Source organism: Macadamia integrifolia, unplaced genomic scaffold (genome assembly GCF_013358625.1).
Source record: "Macadamia integrifolia cultivar HAES 741 unplaced genomic scaffold, SCU_Mint_v3 scaffold526, whole genome shotgun sequence".
Taxonomy (NCBI): domain Eukaryota; kingdom Viridiplantae; phylum Streptophyta; class Magnoliopsida; order Proteales; family Proteaceae; genus Macadamia; species Macadamia integrifolia.
Genome location: NW_024870472.1, coordinates 216,266 through 244,259, shown reverse-complemented (window position 1 = coordinate 244,259; position 27,994 = coordinate 216,266). Strand labels below are relative to the sequence as shown.

General features: G+C 39.0%; 1 protein-coding gene and 1 long non-coding RNA gene across 5 annotated transcripts; one reads left to right on the top strand and one right to left on the bottom strand.

The window, feature by feature from the left end:
- Positions 1-5: 5 nt before the first annotated feature.
- LOC122069042 lies at positions 6-2,080 on the bottom strand. 2 transcript variants are annotated; one of them, XR_006137330.1, is made up of 3 exons: positions 1,952-2,080; positions 704-861; positions 6-611 (listed from the first exon to the last, which is right to left on the bottom strand). It is a non-coding gene; the product is annotated as an uncharacterized LOC122069042 (long non-coding RNA). The 2 variants fall into 2 exon arrangements; XR_006137329.1 differs by having other exon boundaries at positions 704-1,259; positions 1,952-2,075.
- A 6,821-nt stretch (positions 2,081-8,901) lies between these two features.
- On the top strand, positions 8,902-20,536 carry LOC122069043 (uncharacterized protein C3F10.06c). 3 transcript variants are annotated; one of them, XM_042632988.1, is made up of 7 exons: positions 8,902-9,353; positions 9,682-9,872; positions 16,469-17,147; positions 17,364-17,461; positions 17,569-17,677; positions 17,796-17,855; positions 19,962-20,536. In XM_042632988.1, exons 1-7 carry the CDS (start codon positions 9,071-9,073, stop codon positions 20,129-20,131), a joined length of 1,590 nt encoding a protein of 529 aa, XP_042488922.1. In that variant the 5' UTR covers positions 8,902-9,070; the 3' UTR covers positions 20,132-20,536. The 3 variants fall into 3 exon arrangements, with proteins under 3 accessions (XP_042488922.1, XP_042488923.1, XP_042488924.1); XM_042632989.1 differs by having other exon boundaries at positions 8,909-9,353; positions 9,682-9,848; XM_042632990.1 differs by having other exon boundaries at positions 9,212-9,353; positions 9,687-9,872.
- Positions 20,537-27,994: the final 7,458 nt, after the last annotated feature.

Genomic DNA, 27,994 nt, shown 5'->3' with positions numbered 1-27,994 from the left:
AAAAAAAAAAAATAAAATAAAATGTCTTCAAACTACATAAAGTTCAATTTTCTATAACGCATATCAAATGGAGGATCCAGCATCCTCTCTCACATTCCTTTCAATCGCTCTAAGAAGCTATGGTACGCGAGCCGAATCATTCATCGAAGTGAATGCCTCTCTTTTGTTTTAGTCTTCAAGTACCTCCAAAGCAATCATATGACGGTTACTACCAATTTCAATCCCCTCCAAAAAGTCAAGAATTTGGTAAGCCTCAATAAATGTAGTGTCCTTATTTGCTCCAACCATCTCTTCTCTTTTCAGTTTTTCAAAAGCAAGCATTTTCGGGAGAGTTTTATTCATCTCACAATTATGACCAATATTTGACCACTTGGATTATGGCCCTGTAGGTCTCAACTAGTAAGACATCATCACCATCATCACTTGAATCATCAACATCCAAGTTTATTTCATTGTTGGAAGAAGAAACCCCCTTTTGGAGAGGCCGGTGGTTTATCTTTATTCATATAATTTGTATCTACACCATCAACAACAGTACAATGGAATAACTCTCGTAGTTCATCTTCATTACTCAAGGGGGTACGTCTAAAATGCTTCCCATAGACATATTTCTGCAATTTAATTTCAACATAGAATAATTATCTAACATTATTTAGAATTAAACTATAAACTACACTTAGATATGTTTGCAATGAGATGATACCTTGACAAAAGAATTCCAATGTTCTTCACTTGGTGGATCAACAATTCCTAGAGTTGTATTCCAACCCCAACCACTAGTCATATTCATCAAATACGCCCATGCAACTCACATCGCTTTCTAAATGTTCCATCGATTCTTGAGTTGTTGCATAGTAGTAACTTATATCATTTGTGGGGACCAAGGATTCATGATTAATCCATACATGTACTAAATTTTTAAAAGTATAATTTACACTGGAAACCCACCATTGAACTAAGAATATATGGATTCAGAAGAACCTAAGTACTGAACCAGGCCAAGCAACAATGAAGATGATGCAGAGAAGCTAACTAGCACAATTCGAATGTAAAAAAGAATACCTACAAGTCGGCCTAAGCAATATCTTGTAGCATTAGTTAGATAAGAAGGATGAATATATGATCATTAGCAATAATTTTGGAGACAATATGCATGAAATTTAATATAAATTCCATTCCAAGCTAGGTAGCATCAATGATCTCCAGGTCTGAAAGAAATAGCACAATGGAATTTATCATCAACACCCCATGCCAAAGCCCTGCATGTGTAATCTCTTTAACATCATTATAAAAATTAAACAAACACAAAATAAGGTGTTAATAAACAGGCCAAATTCTTTGTCTACAATTTTTATCATCCAAAGTCCAAATAAAGTATTTATATTGAATCATCAGTTAATAAGACAAAGTACTATCAGGGAATTTGTTATATAATTCATCTCAATTAGAAATAGGATGGAATTTGCACTCTAGTAGCATATTGGGTTTTTTTTTTTTCCCCTTTAAATTAAATGGATTCTTGACTAATTTGGTTAGATCAGAAAACCCACTTTACAATTGCCATGTTTGGATCTCAAGATCCATCACATCTAGAAGAAGAGATTAATATTATATATATGTGGGATAGTCAATAAGATGGCTCAGATGAGTCCAATCAATCACTAGAATGACTCAAAACGCGGTGCTACTACAGTAGTTATCAACACATTTATATTTTTGCTATCAAAATCTTTGATCAAATGACAATCTAAAATCAGTTTTTTCTATTTTTGTCTTTCAAGGCAATAAAACTTATTGGAAGAAGAGGTGGAAGGCATGACCATGCATTCTCCAAAGGTTACAACTAGAGAATGGCCAAAACCCAACAACTGAAACTTGCTCTCAATCATGAGAGAGAGAGAGAGAGAGAGAGAGAGAGAGAGAGAGAGAGAGAGAGAGAGGGCGGGGATACCTGCTATTGTCTCGGATCCTAAAGACGATGCTCGCGACTTCCAATTGATCGGTTGAAGGAGAGTCTTCAATAGATTTCCGATAGAGAGGATAGGGTTAAAGAGAGAGAGAGAGAGAGAGAGAGAGAGAGAGGATATCGTTTGGGAGGTTTTTTATTAGAAAACGGAAAAGAAGAGGAAGTTACTACTTTGCCCCTTGATTTGGATGGGTTCATAACATGTGCTACTTAAAGTTTAGCGCAAAATTCAAATAAATTATTTGTTATCAAAAATCACTCTTGAGCGATTTGCGATTTGTTATTTGTGATTTATTCTAATTTAAAATAAATAAAATATGTATTATAAAGTATACCAAATATTTGTAAGAATAGAAAAAAACCAAATAAATACAAATATAAATTGAATCGAAGAGAACCTAAATAATGTAATTTATATTTAAGATTTTAATGGTGGTACAGACCAATGTTAAGTTTACTTTTCATTTTCTACTAAAAATGAATATATTTACTTTTCATCAAAACAAAATATGTAAATTTGATGGTTCTAGCTATGGGTACAAATGTGGAAAGTTGCACCATCCTAAGGGATCTTCCCAGGCCTCAGACTCTCTTTGTTCAGAGTCTTGGAAGAGGGGAAAATGTTTGTTTAAAGTTGTCACACAGATAAGGGTTTAGGAGCCATAAATGTATTTTTCTTTCATAGAGGAATAACTTTAATGGATAAGATACAGGTCTTCGCAGATCTCTAGGAAAGCTCTAAGTCCGAACTGAAAATGTGTTAATATTTAGTCTACCCGATCGAAGGTCGGTCTCCTTTTATTTAAATTATTCCTAAAATTTTATAGTAGCATGTATAGTAAACCAACAAACCTAACCCTAATGTAGGTATCTAGGTTAAAAAGCAATAAAGCATATGAAAAACCAAAATTTGATATGAATGAAATGGATATTAAACAAATGGAGGTGGGAGGGGGGAACTTGAAGATCACTTAGTCAAACTCCTACGTACATGGTCTGCAAATGGCCACAGAGCGATAATTTCGTAGTTGTCAATATCCTCAATGAGAGATTCTCAACCATTCCTTGGTGAATCGCCCCAATCATATCTACCTGCTGGTTGCTCTGTCCTTCATTTGATTTTGTAGTGTTCCATTGTATTCCCAGGGAAAGAAATGTTGTTGCCGACTATCTGGCCTCATTGGAAGCCCAACTCCAATCTTCTTTTGTGTGGGTACTTCCCATCCTCTTAGCCTCTCTCCTCTTTTGTACTCTGACTTTTGTGGGATTTTACATCCCTGTGTTCATAAGTAAAAGTCTTGCTTTTCAAAAAAAAAAAAAAAATTTGGATATTGTTGTTTCTTTAACCAGTTTAGATTTATTCATTTTGCTTCAGGATTATAAGATCGTTCTTCCTCAAAATAGGGAGATATTTATTTATTCTCCAGTACTGCCACCACCATTGAAGGTTGTATCAACCACATCTTAACCATTTTCATACCAGTGTTGTAAGGATGTTATGAATCATGGTACGAAATCGATTGAATCTTTAACAACTAAAGCTAAAATTCGGGGTTGTATCATATTTTCTGGCCCTAGAAAGTGGGACAGCAAACATAATTTTTGTCAATTTTGCTGGTAAATTTCGGATGCAATTACATAGAGGAGAGCACCAATGAGGTGTGAAGAATACATAAGAGAGCAGTTAAGTAATTTCATGTGAGGAGGAAGGAGATAGAGAGAAAGCCAGTATACCATCCCATCTGTGGATTGCCCAGAAGGTTAGGGCAAATTAGGGATTGTGTGGATAGCCACATGGTCCTAAGTTCGATTCCCCATCTGTGCATCTACAATTTAAGTGGAGACCGTGATGGTAGGTTGCTGCGCTAATCTCCTCAAGGATTAGTCAAGGTGCATGTAAGTTGACCCGGACACCTTGATTAACAAAAAAATAAAAAAAAATGTCAAAATCCTTATATCTCTTAAATGATTTCACCAAAGTTTGACAAAGATTTGCTAAATTTTAACTTAGGACTAACTTTACAAGATTTATATCTCCAAGTAGGAAAATTTGATTGATTGAAACTTTTAATAGATTAATGATGACAATGATAGGAAAACACACATTCAAAAAAATCTGCATAATTAAATACACCACATGGAATGTGCCATTAAGGTATCTCTAATCAGACCATTCAAGTAACCCAATGGACACTCTAGGGACTCCTAAGTAAGGGTATCAATCGATTCGATTCTAATGTATGCGGTATTGTTCGGTTCAATTTACATTTGTTTGGTTGAAACCAACACCGAACTATTTACTAAACGGTTGCACTTTTTGAAACCAGAATCATTGAGTAAATAGTTTCAGTTTCACAGTTTTTAAATGGTGTTGGTTTCGTGGTCTTACATGATTTTGATTGTGGTTTAATCCATAAGGTTTCTAAATGGTTAGCAATCGGTTCGCTGGTTTATTCGCATGCCTACTAAAATTTACTTTTGTTGATAAAAGCTTCAATCTTATATTAAATTAAAGGAAAATTATCTTGTACCGCCCCTATTTTCAAACCTTATATGAGACACCACCCTAAATTCCCAAAAATATCAAACATACCTCTAAAGTCTAACACCGTTGGTTTAGAAATGAAAATTACTCTTTTAACCCTAAAACCAAATTTGAATAAAACAGCCACTAGTCATCGTTTTTCACCTCTTTTACTCTGTATTATGAAATTGAAACCTAGAATGAGATTGCAGCCATTAAGGGTCGACTTTGAAGGGCCTGTCGAAGGAGGAGGAGCCATTAGGGTGAGCATTGGAGGAGGAGCAGCCATTGAGGTTATAATTTAAAAAGGAATTGGGGGGGGGGGGGTGGGAAAGGCAACAAACAAGCCTATAACTGAATTTAGTGGGAAGAAAGGAACTTGTATATGCCAGACTTTGACTTCACTATAATTAGTATTATCCATCCATCCATGGAGTCTTAAGTCTAATTGGGCAAGCTAGCTTTGACTTTGCCATTGCAAAAGTTTAAAACTTTCAGTATAAGTACTTCTGGGTGGTTGACACTGATAAGTCATTCTCATCTCCATTTCATGAATCACTCACATGTAACTTGTTTGATTTGGGGACCCTTTCTGGTTTGGCTTTCCTTTTCCCTTTATTTCTTGGTCTTCGTTTCTCCATAAATAGACACAAATCTCCCATTTTCTATTCCAAACTGAATAAAGAAAAAAAGAATGCCTAAAACAGAGATTTCAAGTGTTCTAAGAGAACCCAGTTTAGTGGTGAAAAAATTTCAGGCCATAGCTCAAAGAGAAGGAGTTGGTGTCGTTGTCCGACGAAGCATTGGAAAGTAAGAGGAATACATTGAGATTCAATGATTCAATATGTCTTGATTGATTTCAGTACTTTTGGCTAAATGGGTCTTTGATTTCTTCTAGTTTGAGCTCAGGTCTTGCCAGGCCTAAAACCCAATCGAAGATAATTCAAAATCTTTCAAACTCTCAGAGGCAACGATTTATTAATCAATCAAAGACCAATTGAACAAAAATAATTGCCTACTAGTAGTGGTGGCGAAGGGGATTCGAACTGAAGCCCTAATTCGACTCGGAGGAGAAGAGGAAAGAGGATTTCCAATCGCGTGGGTGGGTTTTTTACATCATAGGGTAAAATAACAAGGGTAAACTTGTCATTAAAAAAATACCAACAATGACACATGATCACTTGACGCTTGTGAGCTAACGGAATGGATTTAAGAGTCATTATTTTTTCAAAACAGTATACACTATGTATTTTTGGGAATTTAGGGTGGTATCTCATATAAGGTTTTAAAACAGGGACGGTACAAGATAATTTTTATAAATTAAATAAGGCATTGAATAAGCAAGTATTTAACTACATAACTACATAATAGGAGTTGGGGCGTTGTGCAATAGTGCGGCTTCTACACTTTGGTGTCTCAGATAATCTTTATCCCAATTGTTTAGTGTTTTTACCTTTGGCAATGATGTATATACCGACTCTGCCTCTGTCTTAATGCCCTTAAAGGGCCAATTTTGACGGTGTAAATTGTTCGATTTTCACAGTGCCAATTTCGTGTAAAACCAATAGGTTAAACAGTTAAAACCGAACCGAACCGTTTAACTAATCAGACTGAAACTTGAAACCAGAACTGAATCATTTACTAAATGGCTTTGTGGTTTTGGTGTAAATGACTTGGTTCGGTTTTGGTAACCGATTTCTGTTTCAAATTCACATCCTTACTCCTAAGGCTTGTTTGGCTTTAAGAAAAAGCAGAACAGTGAAATGGGATATGCACTAGGGCTGCAATGGGGCAAGTTGGACCAGGTTTATTAAAACCCTAGCCCAACCTTGGATCCCCTTACTTAGCCTATGCCCACTTGGACCCTCAGTTAGAGCCTAAAAACCTCACCCCAGATTCAACCTAGCCCAAGCCTACCTTGATTGGGCCAGGTCAAGTCGGCTTTGATTGACCTTGTTCATGTTTTGCCATTTAGAATCAGGCTAACCTTGATTGGCCTTGACCCTGGCTGACTTTATTACTTTCTAGAATTATTTTAATTCATAGTTAGAAATATCGTTATCTCAAGTCAATTCACATGTCTACTAAAAGGGGGGTGGGAAACACAAATCCATTTGCCTCATGTCAAACATACCCAACACAAGGTTGCGCTAGCTCGACTCGAGTGCTTAACCCAAGCCCATAAATCCAACCCTAGCCTACTCTCGGGATTGAAAACTCTAGCATATGCCCAGCTCATGCTCAACGAGTTCAAACTCACAAGGCCAAACTTGCACCCCCAAAATCTTAGGATTGAATTCCTCAATGGCGCAACAGGGCTTCTGACACACATCCAATGGCCAAAAACGCTCAAGCATAAAGCCCAAGGCAATTGCACGTGGCCCAAAACATTTCTATGCAGGTCAGATGCCTTATTGCGCCACAAAGAACCCAAGTCTAAAATCCCACACCATGGTTTTAAAAATCGGGATTGGAATCGGTAGGGGGTTGATCCTGATTCTAGTTTATCTTGCTTTGTTAATTCTTGTCCAAAAACTATTGTTAGGGAAAATTTAGGCCAATTCTTTCCGGGTTCCTCATTGATCCTAATTGATTCCGATTTGACCAGAATTGATCCAAAATTGATAGCTATCGATCAGTAGCCAAATTTTAGGTTTCTAAAGCCTAATCTACACCCAATTAATTTGGAGATGGCTTGGTTGAATTGAGTTGAATCTAAGGTTTAAAAACTAGGAATTGGATTCCCTATCTTCTCAGCTTTCTTAGATTAACAAAAAATAAAATAAAATAAAGGGAAAAGGATAGGTATGCTAGCATAATACCTAGGAATAAGGTTTGCTAGCGGGATTTTAACCGTTAGATGAAACATAAAAAATCTCATCCGTTTATAGGGCGAGGTCTTACAAAACCTATCCAATACCGTTGCTCCACAGTACTACTCCCCCAACCACGACCCTTTCTCCGGCCAGTGTGTCTGAAGCATTGCCGGCAAGTTTAAACGTTCCTGCAACACCGACGGAGGCTCGGGGCAGCAACAGGTTTATCGTCAGAAACGGCAGAGTCCAGATCACGATTCCGACTATGACCCCTTCTCTGGCTAGTGTGCCCGAAGCATCACCGCCAAGTTCAAATGTTCCTACAAATCGATAGAAAAAAGAATTAAAAAAAAAAAAACTACTCCTATCGCCGATGTTCACGTCGCTATCTGCAAATCAATAAAAGAAAGGAAAAAAAAACACACACACACACAACTCCTGTCGTCGATGTATACCGCTCTCTGCAAATCGATAGAAGAAAGGGGAAAAACTAGTAGAGAGAGAAAGAGAGAGAGATGGCTTACTTACTAAGAAACCAAAGCCTCTAGTTTGAGCTGATGCTCACTGCTGTTGCTACAGCCGTCGCTGCTGCTGTTGCTTCCGATGTTCACGCCACTCTTTGCAAATCGATAGAAGAAAGGGGAAAAACCAATAGAGAGATAAAGAGAGAGATGACTTGCTTATCAAGAAGCTGAAGCCTCTGGTTTGAGTTGATGCTCTCTACTACTGCTGCCGCCGCCGCCGCCGCCGCTGCTGCTGCTACTGTCGATGTTCACGCCGCTCTCTACAAATCGATAGAAGAAAGGAAAAAAACAACTCCTATTGCCGATGTCCACGCCATTCTTTGCAAATCGATAGAAGAAAGGGGAAAATGAATGATGTACTTCACTTTCTCCGGCTCTTTGCGAATCGTCAATTTTGTCTGATCCTAAGTTCTTGATACCGGAGGAGGAGTACTTTGCTTTCTCCGGCTGGATCTAGTAAAATGAATGACTTTTTCCGACGAGAAGAGAGAGAAAGAGAGAGAGAAAGAGGAAACATGTTGCAACCATGAATTGAAAATTTGTATATGTTGCAACTGTGAATTGAAAATTTGTATATCTTCTCTCCATCCAACGGTTCAATTTAAGTTGATCAAATCCTACGATCAAAATCCCGCTAGCATTCCTAATTCATAGGTACTATGTTACCATATCTATCCCTCTCCCATAAATAAATAAATAAATTTTGAAAACTGATGTTACATCTAGCCTAAGCTACAGTTGTTTGGTCATTCTGAATAAGTTCCACACACCCACCACCTCCACCACCACTACGACCACCACTTCTGATGCAACTGCCACCACCACTTTCACCAACTCCATTTTATATAGTTTTGTATTAAAAAAAAAAAAAATCTGTTAATATGGCTTTTCATGCGTGTTTTCGCTTTTTAATGTAATACTAAAAGTTTTTTTTTTCTTGCCAAAAAAACAACAGATTCTTGAAAAAGAAATGTTGCCATACATTACCTCAAAAAAACACCCTTGTTTCCGTACAGAATCGGTCCGATCTGTGTCAGCTGGAATGGTGATCGACCTCAGCCCATTTCTCCCCAATGGGCGATTTTGAGCTTAACCCATTAATAATTTCTTGTTGGTTTTAACTTTTATGCTTACGCGCGTTCCTCTGGGCTCCAAGCCTCCAAAGGATCAAAAGCCTAAACCAGCTTCGAGGTTCCTTATACTGTGGAACTAAAACCTGCAAGTTGAAGCTGCCGTAGCCATGGCAGCGGACGAGAAGCTGAGCATCTATAAAGCTTCGAGATATATAAAGAGGAAACAAAACTCACTGTTTAATGCTCTCAGATCCATCTACGAGGATTCGATCTTCGTTGGAGAGATCAAACAGCTCTGGCCTGACCTTCCTGTACTTGCCAACCTTCGCTGTGGTCTCTGGTACTCTCCTCAATTTGAATCCACTTGTTATTTCAAATCCACTGACGGACACTGTAACAACTGGTCCTTCAACACTTCTCGCCTCAATCTCCATGTCGTTCGCCTAGCTGGTACCATTAATTTCCCTCCTTGTCTCTCGTGCTTTTACCCTAATTGAGTAGAATTCTTAGGAGTCTGGACGAAATTTCTCGAAGATTTACGTGCAATGTTCAAAACTTGTCTTTCATGGAGTACGACTTTATAATTACTTCTTATTAAGTTCGAAAAATAATTATGCTGGAATTGAACCTTCATGGTTTGTTCCCTATTGTTGTTTTCGATTATTACATGTTTTTTGTTTTTATTTTTTTATTTATTTTGTTTTCCTATTGATTTCTTTCGCTGATGATAATATGAGATTGAGAATTGAGCGAGCTGCCATTTGTTTTTGGTGGGTAGGACAGAGTGGAGGGTGCATCATAGTTGATTCTACGCGCAAAGGTAAACGGTTTCCAGACAGTATGGCAAAGACTATACCCATATGGACCTGTGTCTTGAATCGGGCTATAGTCAATTATGTAAGGGAAACACGGGGAAAAGATGAAAATGCTCAGAGGTGGGAGATGGTAAGTGCGGAGAATGTTCTTGAGGTTTGTGATCATACACTGTGTGCACCGTCAAGATTTCTGTATGATGCTGTATAGCTGGAAATGATGCTTACACTTCTGAAATCCTATTATTTACAAGTATACTGCTGTGCATGATTTTCTAGTTTATAATTGTGCAACATCAATATGGCCCCTCACATCAAATTGCGTTTCATGATCATTCTTGAAGAAGAAGATGAAGAGCATTGTGGATTTCCTTTTGTATGTTTGGCATACCTTAGCATCTGAGAGGGAACTGCCAACACTCTAAACTAATCACAGTTGCACAACTTAAAATTGTTGTGAGCAAAGTGTTGTCTCTATCTCCTTGATTAATGTTTACATGACTGAACTATCTAAACATAAACATCGTTGTCAAGGAGCCAATGCAGTGGAGGGGCGCCCAGGCATTGCCTTCCCATATACCTAGTATAGACACATCATAAACAATCAGCAGTTACATATAAATTAACATTTACTGACTGATTGTTCACTACAAACTAGGAGTCAAAACCAGCAGTTAAATATTAATTGAACAAAGAATATATTTCAGTAATTCAATTCAATGATGGTTGACATGTCACATAGGATCAGAATTGATTCTCGATGAGAATTAGCAATAAACTATAATAGTATAACCATATACAACAATATAGCTAGGTTTAAGATCCAAAGATTCCAAGTGTCACAAGCGTTATTAGCTTGTACACTGCCAAAAAGGTTAAGAAACGAATCTGTATTGTGTAACCAAGAAAAAAAAAACTACATAAGGTGCCCACCTAGCCGACCAAGGCATCTAAGGCAGTCACCTTACTTATATCAGTAAGGCGAGGCATCACCTTGACACCCTGAAGGAGCTGCTTAGGTGATGCCTTGGCATTTATAACATAACTACTTCCTTTCACATTCTTGACATAACACATCTCTGTTGTACACACAATGTATGTGATGTTGTCATTGTTGTCAAGACAATGCAGTCAGAGTGACAGTGTAGCTGAATCAGCAGAGCAATGGTACAAGGTGGCAGTTAGAGTACATGCAGCGTACTGATGTGGCAGACTTCAGCAGAGGTTGTACAGCTGGTGGAGTGATATTGCAGTAGTCACAGGTGATCTGGTAGTTATCTTATAGAGTTGGCAGTGACAGACAACATCTGAGCACTGTAGACAGTGAAGTGGCAGTGTTGGTAGTGATATAGAGTTATATTGTAGCATTTGGGAGAGTTGGAAGTGTCTGGGCATCAGGGAAGTATTGGGCAGTATTGAATAGGTCATGTAGTTATGGTTGTTGTTGTTTGTATTGAATAGGTCATGTAATGATCTGGCAGATGAGTCAACTACGGGGCAAAGTTGGGCAGACCAAGTGGTAGAGTTGGCTGGAAAGTTGTACTAGGGATATGTAAAGCGTTGAATCATCTTTCCCACACAACTGGAATCATGTCAATCCAATTCCGGATGAGGAAGATACATCCAGTTCAATATTGTTAGGTTCTAAGGCCCTCGTGTTCAACAAAATGCCCCAAAGAAGTGCATCTTATATGTGAAGGTGTTCTAATGCATGAGAGTTGACGTGTGGGCCCCATTTGATAATTTGGCATTGATGATGTGGATAGTTTCCTGATGAGGTGTACAGTATGTTGATGGTGTGGCAGAGGTTGTGTATAAGCAATGTTCGATATGGGTGGCTTGTTGGCACGTGGGCCCCACAGTGGGTGGTGAGGTGTACAAAGTCCAAGGCAGCTCACAGGGACATAGGGTAGCAGTGGTTGCTTGGAATCCCACACAGGGGTACAATGTTCATTTCCCAAGTTGCTGACATGCTAGGGCCATATAGCAAAAGTTCATGATGACACGTTGCAGTGTGGAAGTGAGGCAGCAGGACCATCTAGGCTCCATTGAGGCTAGCCTAGCCAGCCAAACAGGCAGCCCAACCATCACAGGCCAACAGGACGAGCCAAGGCACCAAGGTCAATAGCCGAGGGCTGTAGTATGCATGTTGTGCATAGCATCATGAGGCCACGCACACAAAAACAACCATCAGAGGCTCAAAGGGGACCATGGAGGGCCACATTGCCGCAACACGTGGTTGAGGGCTAACAACAACACAGGACTGTCGTAGCACAAGGCCATGCCCATGGCACAAAGGCCACGCACAGGAGAGTGGTTAGGCAGGGCCAAGGGCCATGGTCCATACGGCCATGCACACACATGGTTGTAGCAATGGGCAGCCATCCTCAGCTGGCTCGCCATGTTGCACGAGTGCTGATGCAGATTCTTCACCAAACTAGGCTTATTCTATTAGGAATAAGCCTAGGGTTGGGTTGATCCCATGTGTTTTGAGTGTAATAGGCCACTTTTATGGGCCTAAAAGAGGTGCTATAAGGTTACATACTGGATTAGGAGTTTGTTTCCTTTTTCATTAGTTTCCTTTTTAAGTTGGGTTTAATTTAAGTTATATTTATTTTCTTAGTAGTCAAGTTATTAGTTGAGTCAAGTCTTTTGTAGTTAGTTTCCTTTTTTCAATTAGAAAATTAGTAGTTTGTTTCCTTTTTCAGTTGGGTTTAATTTAAGTTATATTTATTTTTTTATGAGTCAAGTTATTAGTTGAGTCAAGTCTTTAGTAGTTAGTTTTCTTTTTTCAACTAGTTTCTAATTTCAGTTTTTAGTAACTATTGTATTAGGAGGATCCTCATCTTCTTCAAATGTTCTTTTTCTTTGAACACAGAGAATTGTCTTCACACCAAACTAGGCTTGCTGTTGGGATCGTTAGACCTATGTTCTCCTAATTTTTCTGATCTGATTTCTACTGCTGAATGGTCTGGTTTATGGTTGTTCTTTGTTTAGAAGTTCCTGCAGTTGAGACTTGGTTAGTTATCTATCCTAGCCTCCATTAAGTGGTATCAGAGCATGGCAGAGAACAACCCTACTGCTAAGATGCTGGCTTCCCTTGCTTCTATAATGGAGATGTTGATACAGATAAATCAACAAATGGTGCAAATGGATGAATGCTTAGCCAGAATACAGTGACGTGTTGGTATCCCAGAATCATTAATAGCACCTATAATGACTCCATGGGAAGTGAAGAGACCTCTATTTAAACCGAAAGAACCCGAAGTCAAGGTTACAAAAGAAGCGATAGTTCTTGAAGTTTCAAAAATAGAAGGTCAAGAGTTAGAAGATTCCATTGAAGAGTTCTATATTGAAGAGATCAGAGTAGATAATATTGAAGCCATGGACGATGATGTAGTGGTTGAAAGCACTCCAGAACAAGTCTTTGAGATTCATGATGAAAAGGAAGAGCTTATTCATTCAATCCTTGATGAAAAGGATACCAATGTTGACGATTCTATGCACACGACATTAACAGTTGCTATTGATTCAGAGGTCGAGCGTATAGAATTTGTTATGCCATCATGGTCCAATGAAGAGAAAGCCCCACACCTTGAAGACTACATTCTGAAAGTTTACAAGCAACCAGAATTTTGTTTGGGAATGATTAAAGCTGCTACTCACATATTGTTTCCTCCTCATCACTGCAAAATTTGTCAAAATTCGAGGACGAATTTTTTCAAGATGGGGAGAGTTGATGTAGATTCTTCACCAAACTAGGCTTATTTTATTAGGAATAAGCCTAGGGTTGGGTTCCATACATGTTGGGCCTATGATACCTTGTGTTTTGAGTGTAATAGACCACTTTTATGGGCCTAAAAGAGGGGCAATAAGGTTACATACGGGATTAGTAGTTTGTTTCCTTTTTCATTAGTTTCCTTTTTCAGTTGGGTTTAATTTAAGTTATATTTGTTTTCTTAAGAGTCAAATAATTAGTTGAGTCAAGTCTTTAGTAGTTAGTTTCCTTTTTTCAGTTAGTTTCTAATTTCAGTTTTTAGTAACTATTGTATTAAGAGGATCTTCTTCTTCTTTAAGTGTTCTTTTTCTTTGAACACAGAGAATTGTCTTCACACCAAACTAGGCTTGCTATTGGGATCGGTAGACCTGTGTTCTCCTAATTTTTCTAATCTGATTTCTACTGTTGAATGGTGTGGTTTATGGTTCTTTGATTAAAAGTTCCTGCAGTTGAGACTTGGCTAGTTCACCTACCCTAGTCTACATTAAGTGCACATGGCCCACGTAGTTTACAAAGTTTAGTTGATTCAAAATATGGAATGCTTGTGAGATGTTCACCGAAATGCCTCAGTGAAGGAGGCCAAAGCAAATGCTCTTGGTGAGAATTATGTTTGCTAGGGGTTTTAAATTAATTAAAAAATTGTCAAGGCCAAATTGTGAACTCCATAAGGCGGAAGGGCATTGATATTGAAGATTCTAGATTGATGAACATAGGAGGGCAATGTCGACCAGATTCTTGATATGCAGCTGCGGTGAAACCATGCTTACATGTGTGGATAAGATTCCATCCCTCGTGTTGTCATTGGTTGTGTGCATGGACCGAGGAGCGCCACACGGAAATCACATTGCCACAGTGTTTTGTGCGCGTCACTTCTAATGTTTGCGACGCACGGATTCAGGTCGGACACATTGCCGCAGCCCCGCCTGCGCCTATGCCGATCCTGAGGTCAGGATCGTGACCTTATTGGTCCATCCAATGAACGATTGAAACGAAGTCTAACGTTCTGCACTACGACATCCTATCGCATAGCAAGATTCGAATTTGACGGACGAAGTCCACTGCTTCACACGCTGACATTCTGACGTGATCTAATGGTCACAATAACCCCTGCGTTTGTGAGGCATTGATCGTGTGGTCTTGGTGCGTCCTGTGATCTGGTAGAGCGCGCGGATGCATATGCTGCACCTCGAGATTCCATTTGGAATGTTTTTAGAGGCTGAAATTCAAATGAGCATATCTTGTTCATCCTATGTCCGATTGAGGTGGTTCAAAAACCAAATTTCCCCAGTTTTTGAGAGGGGAGAAGAATCGAGAAAAGGGGAGAACTGGGTGTTAGAAAGAAGCTGTCTTGAATTGAATGCCCTCCACCAACTTTGGGGTTGATTCCACAAGCTCCATCGAAGCTTTATGAAGATGGTGGACAAGCTGGAATGATGATACATTGAAGGTTTGCAAGAAAAAGAAGGGAAAGGAAGAAAGAATTAGGAAAGAAGAGAGAAGAAGAAGGAGATCCACCACTGCCAGGGCATCTCTAGTGAAGCTCCACTGCCCATTGAGAGCTTCTCCGGGTACTAGGAACTGAGATAGCGCATGGCTATAAGCACCCCTGATATTTGGCTTGTTTCATTTGTTTCTTGTATCCATGTATGCTAGTCCTGGGTTGTATTGATTGTTAAATACCTAGACCAGATGTGCTGCATTGTGGGGCATTAATTATTAGCCTATTTGATTTATATTGGGTGTTCAGTTGAATCTGGACACATGGAGTGGTGTTCCTTGGTGGCTACTGCTACCTAAACTTTGCTGAGAAAATTGGGGTTGTAACCCTCGTCTATGATATCAAGGACCCAAGCAGGTGTTGTAGGACCTGGATTGTAACTGCAGTTGAAACTGAGTTTTGACTAAATGTTGAGCCCAGTTGGGCATTACTCCATAGAGTTGGCACACTGCGGAACCACATTATATCTTGTGTTGTGGAGGTATTGCTGTGGATGGTGTATGTATATTTGGAGTACCTTGTCTGCAAGATGAGTGTGCACACCGGGTAGACCCTGCCACAGAATTGTATGTTTGTTTGTGGTGGAGAGGCTAGGTGTGTCACACGACTGTGTGTGTTGTTTTGCGGACTACCGAGCAATGTATGCTTGTGTGTACCAACAGTGACACAGCTTCTAGCAGTGACTGTAGGTTGAGTGCCAGGGATATCAACAAGTGAACAGGGAAGTGAAGCTGCTGAAAATTTTAGGCACACTAGTTCCCCCCCCTCCTCCTCCTCCTTCTCCTCCTCCTCCTCCTCCTCCTCTTCCTCAGTAGCCATCCTTGATCAACAATAGTAGAGAATTTCATACTATTTTATTTTATTACTTTTTCCTCAGAATTTGTGTGGTAAATTCGATAATGAAGAGCTCTCTTGGTGGCGAATTGGGAAAGCTGGCACTAGAAGTTTCCTTGACAGTGCTTTACTATTAAAGATTGTTGAACTCTTCTTTTTGAGTTTCTCTCATTTTCTTTCCTTGTTATATAATATTTGTAATTTTCAACTCAAACAGCTTGTGGTTTAACAGTCAACATGTTTATGGTATGGGGCCAAATTTTTCCGAAGGGGATATTGTGAGGTTGGAAAACAGTGTGTAGGCTCTAATTCCAAACTTCTAGTTTTCGGTCAATGTATGTATCTATGTATTCGTCGACGTACCTTATTTTAATCCCATGTGTCTGCCATTCTTATGCATATATACACTTTTGGAATCTGTTAGTACTCATCTTTATGCGATCTCAATCCTAGAGAGCTATAGGCTGTACTTAATTTTTCCCAGGGGCTTATGCAGTTGATAACCGGTTCGCCAAAAGTTATACCATTGACCTTCACAGTGCTCCCTTGTTAATCTTTTGCAGTGCAACTTTGCTTAGGTTCATGAAAATGCTTGTAATTTTGTTTACTTATCTCCATATCTGTCAACCTTTTGTTTTAACAGTCGAGTGGTTGTGAGGCTGGCAGTACAGAACATGTTCCTTGTGATTGGGACTGCTCTTTGCATCTTCCTCTTTGGGTCTCTGGAACTGAGAAAGCAGCTATTGAGGATCGCTTAGAGGATTGGACCAGGCAGTTGGAAGCTAGTGGTGCTGATATTGGTTCTCTTGCATCAATATTGAGAAAGCCCTTACGCCCTCTATGGATTTCACAAAAAACTGTCATCTGGTTAAATGAAGTACCTGATTATGATTCCTGGGGTTTCACGCCCATCATCCTTGTCTCTGCATCCTCTTCTAGTGGCATCATTCAGCAGAGAAGTACCTCAGAATACAGTTGGCAGTATATACCGGGAGCAGGGGATGATGAAGAAAGCTGGGCCAGAGGTTTATCACCTAACATTTTCTGGAAGCACGTGTATGATCTCCTAAACTCGGGGCCTGATTTGTGTAATCAAATGGTGGCTGATATTGTTGAAAAGGACCGAGTTTATCGTGCTCAAAGGGGCGAGATTGCTCCTCAGGTCACAATCAAGTCTCAGAAGTCACGTACAAGTAATTGCCATATGTCTGATGAAGATCCGTCACTGAACTCTGGGATTTCAAATGATAAAAGGTCCTGTGAGGATTTTTCTATTTATTGGCTGGGTCCAACTAAACTTGCAGTTGCTGCTGCTCAATTTGGTATGCCACTGCAGATTCCTAGAGATTTTACTAGTTTCCTGTCATAGTGGGTCAAATTGTTTAGTGGTTATAACTTTTGATTTGTTTGATTACTTATTCACCTGTTCAGTATATGAAATGTTACTGTGCATTTTGTCCTAATTTGGAAATTTTGAACTTTTTAGTAGTATTTCTCTTTATCCATTTGGCTTATCCTCCTTTCATTCACTGATGCAGCTGCAACTGTTTCCAATGTCGATTGCATATTGAATTGTGATAATGTGCTTCTCCCTCTGAGTCTAAATGCGGATATGTATTTACATCTACCCATTTTGGTGTGTATAATAAGTACTGAATGGGGATTTGATTGTTTTGTGCTTCCAGATTTATGGCTTATTTAAAAGGAGTTTGATGTTTTCTTTCTTTGGCTGTTCTTGGACAGGGCTCGAAATTTGATCGGTTTTCCTTGCTGAGAAATCTTCCTTCTGCACTCAATTTTGCAAAGTTAAACTTAAGCAAAGGAAGGACACTTCTGGTTTGCTGTTGTAATGGTGAGGAAACATGTTCTCAATGTTGCTATGACTACTGTGCATATGGTAAATTGGTGTCAAATTGTCAAAAGGTATGCTAATGTTCATTAGTATAGCTTATGTTTTTTATTTTTTGCAGGGGAAGACATTAGTATATGTGTATGCCTGGCAATCTTAATATCCTTATATGATGATAGAGGTGAGTTCGTGTATTATGCTTACAATAAATGCTGTAACATTGAGACTAATGATTTTCCTTAGATATGGGACTAAACCAGTTAATATAATCATTTATGGTGCCATCAATCACAAAGTTCTTTCAGATTTGGAGATTGGAAATGGGGATCAGATTGGTCTGCGCCACTACCAATCCGATCCCTAGTTAACCCAGCCTGAACTCGGTTGTAATGCTGATTTCCAGCCCTGTCATCCGAGGTTTTTTTTTTTAGGGGGCCGGGTGTGGGGTGAGGATGTTGGCGTGTTAACTGGGATCAGGTAGGACTGATCCCAAGTTAACTCGGTTGATATGGCTGACCTGATACCAATCCCTTAATCCATGTTTCAATCTGTCAAACTGCAAAAGATACAATTTTTTTCATTTTATGTGATTATTTGCATTCCTAGCTGAGAATTGGAAGCTCTACTAAAATTACTCCCCAAGTGTCTGATTTGCAATGACGTTTACCAACTCCTTTATTTTCTTACCATGTATTGTTATTGCTAATGCTAGCATAGGTGGATTTACGAAGCCAACTGATCTAATGCTTTGGTTTACCCTTTGGATCACTCATCTCTGTTCATTTGCCTGAGATCTTTTAGTTGGGAACTTGGGATGTCTGTTCTTTATGGCATCTTTATATTTTTGCATTAGACACTTAGCTGGAATGTTCTTTTTTATGAGTTTACCCCCATGTATTAATTTTTATCCTGCCTATTTCAAATATTTCAAAGACAAGGTTGTTTATGATTGGGTACAATGTAGTGACGGTCTTATTTTTTGCTGTGAAACGTGGGGATGAGTTATACTTGGTGCAAAATAATCCTAATAAGTTAATGGGAAAATGGTTCCTGCAGGCCCGTGGTAGGAACTCATTCCCACACGCCACTATTCTTTTTGCGACATGGACAACTGATATGGCATTCCGACCATTGCTTAGAGAGTTCATGATCTGGATTAGCTACGTGTCAAATTTCAGGGTCTAACTCAATCAAATGCCCTCCCATGTATTGGCATGTGTCCCCATCTATTCTTATGCATGGGTACTCTGACCGCTACTGTGCACTCGCCCATAGCAATTTCAAAGCACCATTTTGTTTATTGGGCAAACTCCAATAGGATTGAAACTTGACTTGTGAGCAGGGGACTTTGGGTTCTACCTGTCCACAGAATTTGGCCCAAGTAATCTGTCACATGGTATTTGTTAGCATTTAAAGTTGGTGTAGGAAGGTTCCTTCCATGGGCCTATGGTAGAAACCGGGCTTCCTTAATTAGTTAGATAAAAACTTTGTATCTCGATAATTTTGTGTTAATTTTGAGGTGAGCGAACATCAATTTAATTTATCAAGAGAGATTTCAAATAAAACTATAGTTTCTTCAGGTATAAGTGGTGAAGGAAGAAAGTTTCCCGTCTGCCTGTCTGAGAGCCATTGTGTCCGTCTCTCTCCTCCCTGTAAAATGACCTCCCCTCCCCCCTAGATTGAACCAAAAGGAGGGGGTGCTGGTTGGGTCTCATGCCAGCATAGGAGTGACACTTCTGGACAGAGAACACTTCCCCAAATGTAAATTAGCCTAGTGCCAGCATAGGAGTCATGCTCCTGGACAGAGAAAACTTCCCCAAATGTAAATTAGCATACCAGAAATGACTTTTGTGCTTATGAGCATATTTGAGGGGAAAAAATGGAAGCAAAGAATTTTTTTTTCCCAAGATTTCAAAAGACATCGAGACACAGTGTTGCATACTGGCCAAATTTCTTATATTTAATTGGAATTTTCATCATTTTATTGAAGTTTGTAAAAGAATTTCCAACAGCCACATAGTCTATCATTTTGACTTGCTCATCTTTTTGTGTTACCTGAATATTTTCAGCTAATGTTTCTGGTTCTGTTCTCATTTCAAGATACAAGGAGTTCTATTCTTAGTTTTCTTCACCTTTTTTAGATGCACGATATAGTATATTTGCAACTGGCACTAGGAAGCTATATTTGTCGTTAAATTTGTCTTTGCTTGCTCCTGACGATGCCACTCTCAATGCTGAAAAGAAAACCATAAAAAAATGCAATTTGTTTCTGCATTTGACTTTTCAGGGTCTTTCGATGGTGGAAACTCCTTCAATGAGAGATGCATTACAAAGTGGGATGTGCGGCGACGACTAGTATTTATCTGTAAATTTGCAATAAAGGCCCGGCCATCTCGAGGAAACTTGAAGCAGGTTTTCAACTTTCTAACAAGAGATGGAATTGGCTTGGTTTCATAACACTCCTCTTAAATTGCTGCCTAAGAAAACCAAGTTGGTTGGAACATTTGTTGTACGTCTCTGGATCCTACCAAAGCTGCGACATCATAAGATCTGGACGGGCTAGTGATACATATGTTTTCTTACCTCTGTTATCTGTCGTACACTAATCTTCCATTGATATATTTACAGATCGGAGGTGTTATCTTGCCTTAATGAATATGTCTTTCTGGTACAATTCTGTACAAGTTGATCTTGCCCAAATGTTTTGTTCAATTAGGAGAAGCTAATTTTTTTTATAGGGTGGCCTAGGCCATGCATGGCTTGTACCTTTTCTTTGCATGCAATCGTGCAAAGAAAAAGTGGAGTGGGAGGAGCGGATCTCTGTATCTTACATTCTTATTAAAGAGAGACCACTTGGTTGCATGGATTTCGATTTTCTTTTGAACGTGTGCATACTGTACAGGTGACTCCAGTGGAATTCAGATCAAAACTGTAGCTTGGTTCTCTTCTAAAATCTTGGTTTTGGCTGGATTTCTCTACTATGTACAAATTGCACTTCCACGCTTTATTTATGAAGTCGAAATTACCTTTTCCTAATGCATTCCAACGGTATTGATGGCTATGGTGATGGAATTCCTCAACTTAGTCCACTTTTTTTTTTTATAGATTCTTTCAAGAAAAAGTGACTTTCTTTTTTGATAATAAAAACACAATATTAAATTATATTAGATAAAGTTAATAGTGTCCATAGTAAGTGGCAATCGGATAGTAGTGGCGTTAATAGCTAGTTGGTGCGTGGATAACACCACCTCATCGTTCGGCCTAAGTTTAAACATAAAATTAGGTTGATGATTATATACAGACAGGAACAAACTAATAGTGCTTAATGGCCATGAGGTGGGGTTATAAAAGTTCTGAATTAGAGACTCCAGGGCTGGGTCATCACTCCAAACTTCCTTGATTTGCCATACACAACTTTTAGCTTTCATCAACCCATAAAGGAGAGATCTTGCGCTTGCTTCAATGTGGTTTTTTGTCATCACATGATTGGCCATAAAGTAAACAGTGATGCCATAAGCCACCCATGCATATTATCTTTTTCAGTTTTATGTATGGAACAAGTTAAGATATAGTTAGTGTGTGGTGGATTTCTGGTGCTAGGTATAATCTGGGTCTTAGTGATAGAGGCCCTTTGGAGAACCATACTCTCACATGAGAGCTAGTTATTCATGTTATCTATGATTTCCAAAGGATTTGGTTGTTCCTTTTGCATAATGACTTTGTTCCTATGGGACCATATAAAAAAACACCCTGTTATGAAGGAGATAAAAAAGGTTCTCAGACTAGATGGCTTAAGAATCCCTTAGTTAAATAAATACAAAACTAAGGTGTTCAAAGAGAGGGATGGAAGTTGTAGTCGTTCAATCCTAAGACCCAAATGGCTGGCTGCCCAGACTCTTTTGGTAAATTCGCATGACACAAAGATATGCCACACGCTCTCATTGTGCTGATGACAGAGTTCGCATATTGGATCTAAGGGCTTCCATTTCTGTAGTCGATCTTTAGTTGGGAGACCTCCCTGAGCCACCCGCCAAAAAAAGAGTTTGAATTTTGATGGAGATTCAGTTTCCAAAAGAAACGCCACCAGTGTGAGCAGAGAGAGGAGCATGTGCACCTGTTGGAAAGCCCATGTTGGTTAGCACTGAAATTATTTGTGAGAAATTTAATTGCCAGTTGAACAGAAAACTTTCCTAATTGTGATAACAGACACCACCATGTGTTAGTTGATGGAAAGGGGGGAAGCGAGATGGCTATTATCCTTGAGCTAATATTGGATGGTAAGTGCTCAGTGAGTTTGGAACCATTCCAACCATTCTCATCAAACCGCAAACTTTGTCTATGGAGAAAGAGTGGTGTAAAGGATCCAATGAGAGATTGGGGGGTAGCCAAGAGTCAAACCAAAAGGATGTGGATCGACTATCCCCTATTTTGCGGACAATCATTTGTTTAAGTGTAGGGAGGATACTTACCAGGCTGTTCCAAGTAGAGGAGCCTCTCTTATTTAGAGTTTTTGGATGGAAGACTGGCATGTTGGGAGAGTACTTACTTACAAGAACTTGGGACCATAGGGCATTGCCTTCATTGAGAAATCTCCACCCAAGTTTAAGCAAGAGTGCTTTATTCTGGGTTGCTGATTGGCAAAGTCCAAGACCTCCAATAGGTTTAGGTGAACAAATCTTATTCCATCCTATCAGGTGTGCCTTTTTTTTTTTGTTGCTATCTCCATTCCAGAAATGGAGTTGGATTGAGTCCAATTGTTGGCAAGTTTTCTTGGGTAAGGAAAAACATGACATAAGGCGATTTGGGGTGACAATTAAGATTGATTGATTCATTACCATCCGCCCTGCAAAGGATAAAAGATTCTCTTTCTTGAGGGAAAGTTTTGATCTTACCCGTTGGATGACGTGGGTGAATTTGTTCTTGTGTTTTCTTGTCAGGTGGATTTAAGTTCCCAAATAGGAGCAAGATTGATCCATTTCCTTGATATTGAGCAATTTACATATTCGAGATTTTCCTGCAAGTGGAACATTTGAGTGAAAAACAATGCCACTTTTTTCAAAGTTCACAATTAGTCCAGATAGGGTTGAGAAAAGGTCTAGAATACACCTGATGGTGGAGATATCTTCCTCCGTGGCCTTGTAGAAGATGAACGTGTCATGTACAAAGAAAAGGTGTGAGATTTTCGGGGCCTTGCTAGCCACCCTTATGCCTTTGAACATATTGAGTTCTCGATATGTTTGGAGGAGTCTTGAGAGACCTTGCATGACAAAAATGAAAAGAAAGGGGCTTAACGGGCAGCCTTGCCTAATACCGCGGGAGGGTTCAAAAAGGATGTATGCAGAGTCCCTTAGTTTTATGGAAAAGGAAGAGGAGCTCATCAAATAGCTAATCATATCTCCCCATAAATTGCCAAGACCTAGAAAATCGAAAATTCCCCGGATGAAACCCCATTCCATCTTGTCATAAGCTTTGGCCATATCAAGTTTAATTGCCACATATCCCTGTTTACCCCTAGTATGTTTGAGATAGTGAAATATCTCATGAGCAATAATGATATTATCAAAAATTTGTCTGCTAGGGACAAAAGTAGATTGGTAGGGGGATATGAATTTATGGAGGAAAGGTTTAAGTCTATTGGCCAAGAGTTTGGCAATAAACTTGTAGTTCACATTGCACAAACTAATTGGGCGGAATTCATTAACTCGGATGGCTGACTCCTTTTTAGGGATGAGGCAAATGAAGGTATGATTAGTTCTATCAGGTAGTGAAACGGTCGTGAAGAAATTGGTGATGAAAGAGAGAACATCGCTTTTTACCAAGTTCCAGAATTTCTGGTAAAAGACTGCTTGGAATCCATCGGGTCCAGGGGCTTTATGCGGACCAATAGAGAAGACTGTCTTTTGGATTTCCTCCATGGTGGGGGGGGGGGGAAGTGAGAATAGAAATTTCTTTATGAGACATAGTGGTTGAAAAAGTGGTTCTATAAATGATGGGTCAAGTGGGTTGCAAGTGGTAAAAAGGTTGGAGAGATACGAGGCAAATTCATTAGCTATGCTTAAAGGAGTATCAAGGATGGTCCCATTATTGGTTTGTATCTGTTCAATGCATCTGCTCTTGATGTTGGATTTTGATATAGCATGAAAATATTTGGTATGTAGGTCCCCAAGGTTAATATGATCATGTCTTGATTTTTGGAACCAAAATTTCTCTTCTACTTCAAGAATCCAGTTGAGTTCTTGAAAAATAGTGTTCCCTATTGATGGGGAGGAGGGGGTCACTGGTGTCAAGAAGTCTTTGTTTGAGGGATGATATGTGGCCAAAGACTTCTCTATTCCATCTGGATAGAATTCTATTGAACACACAAAGTTTATCTTTGAGGGTATCATTCTCATCCTTAACCCATGAGGACCAATAAAAAGATGAGAAATCCAAATGGGAGGTCCAAGTGTCTTGGAAGTGAAAGAGCTTAGTACCTGATTTGGGTAATGAGACTGTTGAAGCACAATGGGGTTATGATCCAATCTGATAGAGGATAATTTTCTGATAAGTGCATTTGGAAACAGACTAAACCATAAAGGAGAGGCGAAGGCTTTGTCCTATAAGGTGTGGGGGTTTCTGTTTATTTGTCCGAGTGCATGGGTGATGGGGGAGATGTGGTTCCAAAAGATTGAGGGACCGAATCATGGAGTCGAGTGCCATTGATGAGTGGGTGGATTTAAAAGGTGAGCCTCCAAGTTTGTCCTCCGGTTTCAGTAGTTCATTGAAGTCCCCCATAACCTAAAAGTGACTTTTGGTAGTTTTTAACAGAGAAAGTGTTCCATTTGGATAAGGGTGTCAATCGGCTCAATTTCGGTTTTTTGGTTTGGTTTCAGTTCGTTTAAGAGGGATGATGAGGTAAACTAAAACCAAACCAAGAACCAACTCGGTTCCATATTTGGATACTCAAGCCGATTTAATTTGGTTTGGCTGGGTTTCAATTCCAATTCGGTTCTATAATACGGTTTTAATTCGGTTTTGTAATTTGGTTTTAATTCAGTTATATAAATGGTTCCACTCTTGGACCATGATTGTGATGGATCAAAGACCATAAAGGGATCAAGTTATGGACATTATGTTCATTGTGAACTCCAAAATTATCTTAGCATGTGAATAGGTGCAACAAATTGCAAAAATACTTACCAAAAAAAAAAAAAAAAAAGAAGATGAATACTCATTCTCAAATCAGTACCAATTCGATTCGGTTTAGTTTGAACCAACAGTTCTTACACCCTAAACCATAACTAAATTGAACCGAGGTGAATACTCAAATACTCAAACCGAATTTGAACCAAATCAATTCGGTTGGATTCGATTAATTTGGCTCGGTTTTAAATTTGGTATTTGGTTTCGGTTACAAATTGAAACCCTTACATTTGGATCTCTTGGGGGCATGACCACTCAAGTCGATGCAAATAATCTTACTACATCTTGTTTGCAATAAAATTGTTTGGGGTCTGGAAGGGTAGGAAGACAGAGCAGTAGTCAATAGGGAACAAGGCTAGGGAAGTCACCAACCTAGGTCCCAGTAGCTCTCGCTCACGCCCCCGGTTGTTTTAATCTCTCCCTTCAAAATTGAAGCACATTGATGTCGAAGTTCCCAGATCCGTAGATCCCAGTTCTCAAACTCGAGAGAATTCGTATTCTTCTTTGGTTAGATAAGGAATTCTGATTTTCAAGGGTTTTTTTTTTTTTATTATTAAAATAAAAATCCATAAAAAAAAATCATTAATTAAGGAAGATAATTTTTTTTTTTTTATTATTAAAATAAAAATCCATAAAAAAAAATCATTAATTAAGGAAGATAAGATAGAACATTAATGGCGGGGTTTATAATGTTAATGAAGAGCCTATTGTTCATGGCTCTTCTAGCTAAACTATGCATAATGAGGACGAGATCGTTGTTGGGCCCTAACCAAAAATTGGTTTTAAACAAAATATTATGGATCAAGCAGCATTGGTAATGAGCTCCAAGGCCACAATTTAGTGTTTCCCTCAGAAAATAAATCCTCTCTTTAGAATCATTCTAGATCTCTTCTATCATCCATCCTCCATCTGATGCTTGCTTCAACCCATAGAGAACGCCTCGAGTGTTGACCTCCAAAACTTGTCCTGTCATCATATAATTAACATATAATGAGACACACTTTCCTTTGTTTATAATGCAAGTAGCCCATCCATCAATATTTTTCCTAGGGTCGATTATCGTCGAACATATCAGTATGTTGGCATATGCTCGGAATTAACCAGTTGTGATGTTCTTATTATGATTAATGGATATAGAGTCCTGTGTTGCCTTTCCCAAGTGAGAGGTCCACTCATGTGCTTGTTTTAAAATAAAAAACAGATTCGGCTTTACCTTGGTAAAGGTAACTTGGTTTCGAAGTGACATAGGTAGTAGCAAGTGACGATAAAAGTGCTAAAAAAATTGTTTAAATCATCAGCAGGAATATTCTAGGGAATTAAACAAGTGCATTATAAGGGATTGAAAAGAAGTGGCAAAGAGGAATTCAGTTCTTAGCCCCAAAGGGCTAGCCACCCACTTCCTTTTGGTAAATTCATAGGAGATGAAGATATGCCATAAAGATTCACTCTGATTGTGGCACAAACCATAAGATTGATCCATCTCAATCCATTTACCCACAATATCTTATGAGCAATTCTCTATAAGAAAATTTTAATTTTTGGGTGGATTTGGAGTTTCTAGAAGAATCACCACCAGTAAGCGCAAAGTGATAAGCAGGTACACATGTTTGAGGTTCGAACTGGGTTAGTAGGTGTATTACATGATAAAACTTGGCCGCCAATTTGGTATTGAGTACCTATTTTTTTGAAAGAAGGCACCACCAAAAGTCATTGTTAAGTGAAATTTGAACTTTTAAGATGTTATAGGCAGCCGGGAGAGGAATCATAGATGATAATAATCTAGAAGTAGATGATAGAGTGAAATTGGGGTAGTAAGGGATCCAAGGGTCGGTACGAAAAAAAGTATCAGCTCCATTTCCAACTCTTTTAATCACCATCTTCTCAAGTAAAAGGAGGAAGTAGATGATAGAGTGAAATTGGGGTAGTAAGGGATCCAAGGGTCGGTACGAAAAAAAGTATCAGCTCCATTTCCAACTCTTTTAATCACCATCTTCTCAAGTAAAAGGAGGAAGTAGATGATAGAGTGAAATTGGGGTAGTAAGGGATCCAAGGGTCGGTACGAAAAAAAGTATCAGCTCCATTTCCAACTCTTTTAATCACCATCTTCTCAAGTAAAAGGAGAATACTTATAATGTTGTTCCATGTGACCGATCCCCTTTTCTTAATAGTATATTTTCGAGGTTTTTTACCCTTGGAAATAAGGAAGACTCAATGCTCTTACTTCTCTGTACAATCGGCTTTGTCGTTCAAGAAATAGGAGTTCAAAGGAGGAATTTACGATTCCCTTAACTTTTTTCGGACTTTTCAGAATTTCAAAGATCTCACAGTGAGAACCAGAGCTCGATAGTATTGCCATTGCTACCTGTTACTACGAGAGAGAGAGAGAGAGAGAGGGGGGACAAGGTGAATGACTTACCACTATGATTGGGTTCTAGCAGGAACAGTGAGGCACATCATAAACCTATTGCTGAAGGACCAACATAACCTTCTTAGGTTCAATCAAAGGGTCAAATCACACGGTCATAGAGCTATCTTCATCATGGATGAAAGAAAACCGAGTCCCTCGGAAACATTTCATTATATTTACCCTCACAAAAGTCAACCAAAACATCCTTTCTATAAAATTGGTTAAAAAATGGCGCCATTTCATGAATTTTAGGAGAGACAGCTCCCACAAGATGATTTCGCCACATGGCATATTAAGTAGGTGAATCCATGGATGGAATGAGGAAGCCACGAGTTGATCACATATCAAAATTGGTGATCAAAATTGGTGACCAAATTTCATCATATAGACAACCCTGTGCACATTTTTCCTTACAGTTTCAATGGACCAAAATAGTTCAAAGCTAAGATTTTAACCCTAATACCTTACTTGCATTGACACATGACATGATATGATTGGATCCAAACTTTCGTAGTTTTTTTTTTTTTTTTTTTTTTTTTTTTTTTTTTTTTTTTTTTTTTTTTTTAACTCAAACTTGGTTCTTCCTCATCATCATGCTACGGTCTTCCCTGATATTGTATGCTACAAAGTATCCTGTAATGTTGAGGTATCAACCATCTTTCTTTCCGAAACTTATGCTTGATATCCACCCTTTTAGGAACAAAGTACACTTGAAGATGGCCCGAAGAACG

Bases quoted from the DNA above. Each gene is read 5' to 3' on its own strand.
- LOC122069043 (XM_042632988.1), top strand. From the start codon at position 9,071: ATGGCAGCGGACGAGAAGCTGAGCATCTATAAAGCTTCGAGATATATA. The intron at 9,354-9,681 runs GTACCATTAATT...TTTGGTGGGTAG, and splicing joins CCATGTCGTTCGCCTAGCTG to GACAGAGTGGAGGGTGCATC. The intron at 17,462-17,568 runs GTGTGTATAATA...GTTCTTGGACAG, and splicing joins ATTTACATCTACCCATTTTG to GGCTCGAAATTTGATCGGTT.